Source organism: Salvelinus alpinus, chromosome 2, assembly GCF_045679555.1.
Source record: "Salvelinus alpinus chromosome 2, SLU_Salpinus.1, whole genome shotgun sequence".
Lineage (NCBI taxonomy): Eukaryota > Metazoa > Chordata > Actinopteri > Salmoniformes > Salmonidae > Salvelinus > Salvelinus alpinus.
In genome coordinates, this window is record NC_092087.1 from 66833350 (window position 1) to 66843104 (window position 9755).

The 9755-nt window shown below is 43.6% G+C and overlaps 3 protein-coding genes across 3 annotated transcripts; all 3 read right to left on the bottom strand.

The window, feature by feature from the left end:
* Nucleotides 1-788: 788 nt before the first annotated feature.
* Nucleotides 789-2719, bottom strand: LOC139567164 (uncharacterized). The gene is made up of 2 exons (XM_071388652.1): nt 1499-2719; nt 789-1370 (listed from the first exon to the last, which is right to left on the bottom strand). Exons 1-2 carry the CDS (start codon nt 2714-2716, stop codon nt 1104-1106), a joined length of 1485 nt encoding a protein of 494 aa, XP_071244753.1. The 5' UTR covers nt 2717-2719; the 3' UTR covers nt 789-1103.
* Nucleotides 2720-4720: 2001 nt separating this feature from the next.
* LOC139541187 (uncharacterized) lies at nt 4721-6342 on the bottom strand. The gene is made up of 2 exons (XM_071345561.1): nt 5122-6342; nt 4721-4993 (listed from the first exon to the last, which is right to left on the bottom strand). Exons 1-2 carry the CDS (start codon nt 6337-6339, stop codon nt 4721-4723), a joined length of 1491 nt encoding a protein of 496 aa, XP_071201662.1. The 5' UTR covers nt 6340-6342.
* Nucleotides 6343-8028: 1686 nt separating this feature from the next.
* Nucleotides 8029-9747, bottom strand: LOC139567168 (uncharacterized). The gene is made up of 2 exons (XM_071388665.1): nt 8739-9747; nt 8029-8610 (listed from the first exon to the last, which is right to left on the bottom strand). The coding sequence occupies exons 1-2, from the start codon at nt 9588-9590 to the stop codon at nt 8344-8346; spliced, it is 1119 nt and encodes a 372-aa protein (XP_071244766.1). The 5' UTR covers nt 9591-9747; the 3' UTR covers nt 8029-8343.
* Between the last annotated feature and the right edge of the window lie 8 nt (nt 9748-9755).

The following is a 9755-nucleotide window of genomic DNA, read 5'->3' on the forward strand; positions in this document are numbered from 1 at the left end:
AGCGGTGCATTGCATCATACCATTAAAAAAAAAAGATATATATATACTGTATATTTTCCTATTGACGTACAATCGGTCAGAAGCACCGTACATCAAATTGGCCAGGCCCTGATAGGAATGGGATGGTACGTTACTTCTGAATGTAGTGACTGTGTAAATTCCAATTAGCTTTCATTAAAGACAAACAATATAGGCTACATAAGAGAGATCGATCATCATATGTCGCTTGTCAATTCAAAGCCATGTTTTCTAGTACCTTTCTAGTTTAATTATCATATTATGATGAAATGCTTGAGGTAAACAGCATATCTAGTTTAGTAATAGAAAACGATATGCCATTTTACCAGCAGTTTTTATATACCCCAAAAAACATAGAATCCCTGGTATAGCTGTTGCACATGCAGCATACTCTTGTCATAGCCTAGCCTATATATTTATCAATTACTGTATGATAATATAGGGTGTAATCATTTAGTGTATATTTTACTAAACGTTGAAGAGGAATTAGAGTACACTAAAACACCCGACTTTTCAGGGGTTACACGTGTTGGCATAATACTTTATAGTCACTTGTCTTGCTTTTAGTAATGACACAATTCTAACTGGCTGGACATTACAAAAGTATGTCTTATCCACTATCAAATCATCTGCATTCAAAACTTGGTAATGTCACAATCATCATTTTTTACATAACTCATAAATGTAATGGTTATCAATTGATAATAGACAATTCGTGTAAAACCTGTCTTGTGTTTTTAATTTTTTATTTGAATAAAAAAAATACAACGTTATCAAGTTTCTGCATTTTATTTGTAACACAATTGGTAGGGTGCAAAACACAATGTTGAAACATCACATGCATACAGGAGAATTAGTGGCAATATATCCATGCTATAACACAGACTCGGTTGTTAATTCACTGGAGACAGTATCTTGTGCCTTTGGGATATGCGCCTTTAGCCTAACGCATGAAGTCATCTCTCGTCTTCTGTTGTTCTGGATATTTGCGTGCGCAAGACCCACAAGCAAATCCGTTGCACTACCCACAGCTTTCAGGAGCCTTGTTCCGTGTCGATCTGCGCACCTTGCTCCGGGTCTTCGTTTCACAGACTGTGTCCTGGATGGGTGGGAGGGGAGGCACCGGCACTGGCCCTCATGTGCTTCTCGCGAAGCTCGAATGCCAGATCCATGACGAAATCTCTCCTTGGCACTGTCTTAGCGGTGCATTGCGTGAACAAAACATATGCGTTGATTGCAGCCAGGTCAAGAAGGTTGAAGAATACCGCAAGGGGCCAGCGGTGTGAACCTCCTTTCTCCAACCCTGTCACAACCTCCACCGTACGCTCTCTTGTCATCCTATTTACGTCAACCTATGGGATAGAATACAATTGATTAGCATTACATCCCCAAATGAAAAACAACAACCCATTTGGTAGTCTGCAAGTGCATGACACGTGTATGGCATGATGTTTAAAAAATATCGTACTGTGAAACCTACCCTGTTGCTATTATAGAACGTCACGGTCTCCGGTTCTCTCGTTCGGTCGCTCCCGATGGCGACAGTCGGGTGCATAGTGCTCAGAATACAGACGTTCTTTCTTGGGTTACTTCTGTAAACCGTAAGGGTTGCTTTGTCATGCTTTAGCACGGTAGTGGAGTATAGCTTTGTCTGTGCCTGATTACGCATCACGGGAGGCAGCTCTCGTCCGCAATGACTCACGGCCCCGACCAAGTTGGTATTGTTGGCAATCAACTTATTTGCTAATGGCAGGGATGTGCAGAACTTGTCCGTAGTGACATTTCTCCCCGCACCGAGGTAAGGTTCCACAAGCTTCAATGCCACATTTTCAGGCTTCTGAGATTCATCTTCCCACGAATAAGGAACGACATGAGGAATGACATTTAGCACGTACTTGCTGTCTACGTCAGCGGTCAACGAAAACTTGATGACCTCCCCACTTGTAAGGAACCGTTGCTCCTCAACAGTGATGTTCAACCCTGGCTTGTAACATGCAACGCAGTTCCGTACAAACGCGTTCCAAACTTCTGAGACCACGGCGAATTTGTTAGAATTTGTCCGGGGGCGTCTGATCTCTCTTGTGTCAAAACGCAGGTACCGCATGATTTCTGTGAAGCGGTCCATTGGCATTGTGTCTCGAAAGAAATCTGATTTTAAACATGACCAGTAGCCATCCAAAGACGCTTGTCTATTGCCGTATAGCCCACGGACATACAGGACCGCAATGAATGCTTCCAATTCCTCCACAGACAAGTCCCATGTTGTGTTTTTTCCTTGCGCCCGGTGCGCCTCAGCCACAGTACAGTCCCTGATGCGCTGCAACATCTCCATGTCACACAAACAATGAAAGCTGGAGTAGGCACCGTCGATTCTGTCTTTTGCATATGGTGTAGGGCCTGATTCCACTCTGGTGTCGTTCTGTGTTAATAATCGACCCGTGGCGTTACCAACAGGCTGTTTCACCCAAACTGTGCCGTCCACCCCCTTGTTATCGCTCTCCATCTCAGTTGGTGACGGCTCCACAGTGGGCAACGTAGGGGCTTTTTTGCGCCCATGTTGACTGTAGCAACTGCGGGAGTTTTGCTGCTTGCGTTGTGGTGCCGCTGGCACCCTGGCAGGGATCCCATACGTCTCACAGTCAGAATCGGAATCTACTGAAAAAATGCCATATTTATCATCATAGATCTCTTGATACATCTCATCAAGAGATGTATCACCCTCTGACTTCAGAGGGTGACTTCAGAGGGTGAATGGGCAAGACAAAAGATTTAAGTGCTTTTGACTGGGATATGGTAGTAGGTGCCAGGCGCAATGGTTTGTGTCAATAAATAAATAAATCAAATGTATTTATAAAGCCCTTTTAACATCAGCAGATGTCACAAAGTGCTATACAGTAACCCAGCCTAAGGCCCCAAAAAGCAAGCAATGCAGATGTCAAAAACTGCAGGGCTGCTGGGTTTTTCACACTCAACAGTTTCCTGTGTGTATCAAGAATGGTCCACCACTCAAAGACATCCAGACAACTTGACACAACTGTGGGAAGCTTGGAGTCAACATGGGTCAGCATCCCTGTGGAATACTTTTGACAACTTGAAGAGTCCATGCCCTGACAAATTGAGGCTGTTCTGATGGCAAAGGTTGGGGGGGGGGGCAACTCAATATCAGGAAGGTGCTTTGTACTGTACACTCAGTTTATGCAGCCCATGTATCTGATGCTGTCTGGTTAAAATACATGCCATACTCTTTTTGGCCCAGACAACATCAGATACATGCGCTACACATACAGAGACAAAGGGACAATGTTTAGCTCTCACTCAGATGCTTCATTTTTCTTAACTAGCCAAGTCAGTAAGTACAACTTCTTATTTTCAATTACAGGCCTAAAAACAGTGGATTAACTGGGGCAGAACGACAGATGTGTACCTTGTCAGCTCAGGGATTCGATCTTGCGATCTTGCAACCTTTCGGTTGTTAGTCCAACACTCTAAGCACTAGGCTACCTGCAGCCCTTTATCGGAGATTGATGCTTCTTTCTGTTTAAATATTGAAATATTTTATTTGGAGGGGCAAGCAAGTATGTTAAGAAAGCATCTTGATTAGCGGTGCATTGCATCATACCATTAAAAAAAAAAGATATATATATACTGTATATTTTCCTATTGACGTACAATCGGTCAGAAGCACCGTACATCAAATTGGCCAGGCCCTGATAGGAATGGGATGGTACGTTACTTCTGAATGTAGTGACTGTGTAAATTCCAATTAGCTTTCATTAAAGACAAACAATATAGGCTACATAAGAGAGATCGATCATCATATGTCGCTTGTCAATTCAAAGCCATGTTTTCTAGTACCTTTCTAGTTTAATTATCATATTATGATGAAATGCTTGAGGTAAACAGCATATCTAGTTTAGTAATAGAAAACGATATGCCATTTTACCAGCAGTTTTTATATACCCCAAAAAACATAGAATCCCTGGTATAGCTGTTGCACATGCAGCATACTCTTGTCATAGCCTAGCCTATATATTTATCAATTACTGTATGATAATATAGGGTGTAATCATTTAGTGTATATTTTACTAAACGTTGAAGAGGAATTAGAGTACACTAAAACACCCGACTTTTCAGGGGTTACACGTGTTGGCATAATACTTTATAGTCACTTGTCTTGCTTTTAGTAATGACACAATTCTAACTGGCTGGACATTACAAAAGTATGTCTTATCCACTATCAAATCATCTGCATTCAAAACTTGGTAATGTCACAATCATCATTTTTTACATAACTCATAAATGTAATGGTTATCAATTGATAATAGACAATTCGTGTAAAACCTGTCTTGTGTTTTTAATTTTTTCTTTGAATAAAAAAAATACAACGTTATCAAGTTTCTGCATTTTATTTGTAACACAATTGGTAGGGTGCAAAACACAATGTTGAAACATCACATGCATACAGGAGAATTAGTGGCAATATATCCATGCTATAACACAGACTCGGTTGTTAATTCACTGGAGACAGTATCTTGTGCCTTTGGGATATGCGCCTTTAGCCTAACGCATGAAGTCATCTCTCGTCTTCTGTTGTTCTGGATATTTGCGTGCGCAAGACCCACAAGCAAATCCGTTGCACTACCCACAGCTTTCAGGAGCCTTGTTCCGTGTCGATCTGCGCACCTTGCTCCGGGTCTTCGTTTCACAGACTGTGTCCTGGATGGGTGGGAGGGGAGGAGGCGGTGCCGGCACTGGCCCTCATGTGCTTCTCGCGAAGCTCGAATGCCAGATCCATGACGAAATCTCTCCTTGGCACTGTCTTAGCGGTGCATTGCGTGAACAAAACATATGCGTTGATTGCAGCCAGGTCAAGAAGGTTGAAGAATACCGCAAGGGGCCAGCGGTGTGAACCTCCTTTCTCCAACCCTGTCACAACCTCCACCGTACGCTCTCTTGTCATCCTATTTACGTCAACCTATGGGATAGAATACAATTGATTAGCATTACATCCCCAAATGAAAAACAACAACCCATTTGGTAGTCTGCAAGTGCATGACACGTGTATGGCATGATGTTTAAAAAATATCGTACTGTGAAACCTACCCTGTTGCTATTATAGAACGTCACGGTCTCCGGTTCTCTCGTTCGGTCGCTCCCGATGGCGACAGTCGGGTGCATAGTGCTCAGAATACAGACGTTCTTTCTTGGGTTACTTCTGTAAACCGTAAGGGTTGCTTTGTCATGCTTTAGCACGGTAGTGGAGTATAGCTTTGTCTGTGCCTGATTACGCATCACGGGAGGCAGCTCTCGTCCGCAATGACTCACGGCCCCGACCAAGTTGGTATTGTTGGCAATCAACTTATTTGCTAATGGCAGGGATGTGCAGAACTTGTCCGTAGTGACATTTCTCCCCGCACCGAGGTAAGGTTCCACAAGCTTCAATGCCACATTTTCAGGCTTCTGAGATTCATCTTCCCACGAATAAGGAACGACATGAGGAATGACATTTAGCACGTACTTGCTGTCTACGTCAGCGGTCAACGAAAACTTGATGACCTCCCCACTTGTAAGGAACCGTTGCTCCTCAACAGTGATGTTCAACCCTGGCTTGTAACATGCAACGCAGTTCCGTACAAACGCGTTCCAAACTTCTGAGACCACGGCGAATTTGTTAGAATTTGTCCGGGGGCGTCTGATCTCTCTTGTGTCAAAACGCAGGTACCGCATGATTTCTGTGAAGCGGTCCATTGGCATTGTGTCTCGAAAGAAATCTGATTTTAAACATGACCAGTAGCCATCCAAAGACGCTTGTCTATTGCCGTATAGCCCACGGACATACAGGACCGCAATGAATGCTTCCAATTCCTCCACAGACAAGTCCCATGTTGTGTTTTTTCCTTGCGCCCGGTGCGCCTCAGCCACAGTACAGTCCCTGATGCGCTGCAACATCTCCATGTCACACAAACAATGAAAGCTGGAGTAGGCACCGTCGATTCTGTCTTTTGCATATGGTGTAGGGCCTGATTCCACTCTGGTGTCGTTCTGTGTTAATAATCGACCCGTGGCGTTACCAACAGGCTGTTTCACCCAAACTGTGCCGTCCACCCCCTTGTTATCGCTCTCCATCTCAGTTGGTGACGGCTCCACAGTGGGCAACGTAGGGGCTTTTTTGCGCCCATGTTGACTGTAGCAACTGCGGGAGTTTTGCTGCTTGCGTTGTGGTGCCGCTGGCACCCTGGCAGGGATCCCATACGTCTCACAGTCAGAATCGGAATCTACTGAAAAAATGCCATATTTATCATCATAGATCTCTTGATACATCTCATCAAGAGATGTATCACCCTCTGACTTCAGAGGGTGACTTCAGAGGGTGAATGGGCAAGACAAAAGATTTAAGTGCTTTTGACTGGGATATGGTAGTAGGTGCCAGGCGCAATGGTTTGTGTCAATAAATAAATAAATCAAATGTATTTATAAAGCCCTTTTAACATCAGCAGATGTCACAAAGTGCTATACAGTAACCCAGCCTAAGGCCCCAAAAAGCAAGCAATGCAGATGTCAAAAACTGCAGGGCTGCTGGGTTTTTCACACTCAACAGTTTCCTGTGTGTATCAAGAATGGTCCACCACTCAAAGACATCCAGACAACTTGACACAACTGTGGGAAGCTTGGAGTCAACATGGGTCAGCATCCCTGTGGAATACTTTTGACAACTTGAAGAGTCCATGCCCTGACAAATTGAGGCTGTTCTGATGGCAAAGGTTGGGGGGGGGGGCAACTCAATATCAGGAAGGTGCTTTGTACTGTACACTCAGTTTATGCAGCCCATGTATCTGATGCTGTCTGGTTAAAATACATGCCATACTCTTTTTGGCCCAGACAACATCAGATACATGCGCTACACATACAGAGACAAAGGGACAATGTTTAGCTCTCACTCAGATGCTTCATTTTTCTTAACTAGCCAAGTCAGTAAGTACAACTTCTTATTTTCAATTACAGGCCTAAAAACAGTGGATTAACTGGGGCAGAACGACAGATGTGTACCTTGTCAGCTCAGGGATTCGATCTTGCGATCTTGCAACCTTTCGGTTGTTAGTCCAACACTCTAAGCACTAGGCTACCTGCAGCCCTTTATCGGAGATTGATGCTTCTTTCTGTTTAAATATTGAAATATTTTATTTGGAGGGGCAAGCAAGTATGTTAAGAAAGCATCTTGATTAGCGGTGCATTGCATCATACCATTAAAAAAAAAAGATATATATATACTGTATATTTTCCTATTGACGTACAATCGGTCAGAAGCACCGTACATCAAATTGGCCAGGCCCTGATAGGAATGGGATGGTACGTTACTTCTGAATGTAGTGACTGTGTAAATTCCAATTAGCTTTCATTAAAGACAAACAATATAGGCTACATAAGAGAGATCGATCATCATATGTCGCTTGTCAATTCAAAGCCATGTTTTCTAGTACCTTTCTAGTTTAATTATCATATTATGATGAAATGCTTGAGGTAAACAGCATATCTAGTTTAGTAATAGAAAACGATATGCCATTTTACCAGCAGTTTTTATATACCCCAAAAAACATAGAATCCCTGGTATAGCTGTTGCACATGCAGCATACTCTTGTCATAGCCTAGCCTATATATTTATCAATTACTGTATGATAATATAGGGTGTAATCATTTAGTGTATATTTTACTAAACGTTGAAGAGGAATTAGAGTACACTAAAACACCCGACTTTTCAGGGGTTACACGTGTTGGCATAATACTTTATAGTCACTTGTCTTGCTTTTAGTAATGACACAATTCTAACTGGCTGGACATTACAAAAGTATGTCTTATCCACTATCAAATCATCTGCATTCAAAACTTGGTAATGTCACAATCATCATTTTTTACATAACTCATAAATGTAATGGTTATCAATTGATAATAGACAATTCGTGTAAAACCTGTCTTGTGTTTTTAATTTTTTCTTTGAATAAAAAAAATACAACGTTATCAAGTTTCTGCATTTTATTTGTAACACAATTGGTAGGGTGCAAAACACAATGTTGAAACATCACATGCATACAGGAGAATTAGTGGCAATATATCCATGCTATAACACAGACTCGGTTGTTAATTCACTGGAGACAGTATCTTGTGCCTTTGGGATATGCGCCTTTAGCCTAACGCATGAAGTCATCTCTCGTCTTCTGTTGTTCTGGATATTTGCGTGCGCAAGACCCACAAGCAAATCCGTTGCACTACCCACAGCTTTCAGGAGCCTTGTTCCGTGTCGATCTGCGCACCTTGCTCCGGGTCTTCGTTTCACAGACTGTGTCCTGGATGGGTGGGAGGGGAGGCACCGGCACTGGCCCTCATGTGCTTCTCGCGAAGCTCGAATGCCAGATCCATGACGAAATCTCTCCTTGGCACTGTCTTAGCGGTGCATTGCGTGAACAAAACATATGCGTTGATTGCAGCCAGGTCAAGAAGGTTGAAGAATACCGCAAGGGGCCAGCGGTGTGAACCTCCTTTCTCCAACCCTGTCACAACCTCCACCGTACGCTCTCTTGTCATCCTATTTACGTCAACCTATGGGATAGAATACAATTGATTAGCATTACATCCCCAAATGAAAAACAACAACCCATTTGGTAGTCTGCAAGTGCATGACACGTGTATGGCATGATGTTTAAAAAATATCGTACTGTGAAACCTACCCTGTTGCTATTATAGAACGTCACGGTCTCCGGTTCTCTCGTTCGGTCGCTCCCGATGGCGACAGTCGGGTGCATAGTGCTCAGAATACAGACGTTCTTTCTTGGGTTACTTCTGTAAACCGTAAGGGTTGCTTTGTCATGCTTTAGCACGGTAGTGGAGTATAGCTTTGTCTGTGCCTGATTACGCATCACGGGAGGCAGCTCTCGTCCGCAATGACTCACGGCCCCGACCAAGTTGGTATTGTTGGCAATCAACTTATTTGCTAATGGCAGGGATGTGCAGAACTTGTCCGTAGTGACATTTCTCCCCGCACCGAGGTAAGGTTCCACAAGCTTCAATGCCACATTTTCAGGCTTCTGAGATTCATCTTCCCACGAATAAGGAACGACATGAGGAATGACATTTAGCACGTACTTGCTGTCTACGTCAGCGGTCAACGAAAACTTGATGACCTCCCCACTTGTAAGGAACCGTTGCTCCTCAACAGTGATGTTCAACCCTGGCTTGTAACATGCAACGCAGTTCCGTACAAACGCGTTCCAAACTTCTGAGACCACGGCGAATTTGTTAGAATTTGTCCGGGGGCGTCTGATCTCTCTTGTGTCAAAACGCAGGTACCGCATGATTTCTGTGAAGCGGTCCATTGGCATTGTGTCTCGAAAGAAATCTGATTTTAAACATGACCAGTAGCCATCCAAAGACGCTTGTCTATTGCCGTATAGCCCACGGACATACAGGACCGCAATGAATGCTTCCAATTCCTCCACAGACAAGTCCCATGTTGTGTTTTTTCCTTGCGCCCGGTGCGCCTCAGCCACAGTACAGTCCCTGATGCGCTGCAACATCTCCATGTCACACAAACAATGAAAGCTGGAGTAGGCACCGTCGATTCTGTCTTTTGCATATGGTGTAGGGCCTGATTCCACTCTGGTGTCGTTCTGTGTTAATAATCGACCCGTGGCGTTACCAACAGGCTGTTTCACCCAAACTGTGCCGTCCACCCCCTTGTTATCGCT

Excerpts from the sequence above, each read along its gene's own strand:
- LOC139567164 (XM_071388652.1), bottom strand. The coding sequence starts at position 2,716 with ATGTATCAAGAGATCTATGATGATAAATATGGCATTTTTTCAGTAGAT. Across the intron at positions 1,371-1,498 it reads CGTTCTATAATAGCAACAGG|GTTGACGTAAATAGGATGAC; the intron begins GTAGGTTTCACA and ends TCTATCCCATAG.
- LOC139541187 (XM_071345561.1), bottom strand. The coding sequence starts at position 6,339 with ATGTATCAAGAGATCTATGATGATAAATATGGCATTTTTTCAGTAGAT. Across the intron at positions 4,994-5,121 it reads CGTTCTATAATAGCAACAGG|GTTGACGTAAATAGGATGAC; the intron begins GTAGGTTTCACA and ends TCTATCCCATAG.
- LOC139567168 (XM_071388665.1), bottom strand. The coding sequence starts at position 9,590 with ATGGAGATGTTGCAGCGCATCAGGGACTGTACTGTGGCTGAGGCGCAC. Across the intron at positions 8,611-8,738 it reads CGTTCTATAATAGCAACAGG|GTTGACGTAAATAGGATGAC; the intron begins GTAGGTTTCACA and ends TCTATCCCATAG.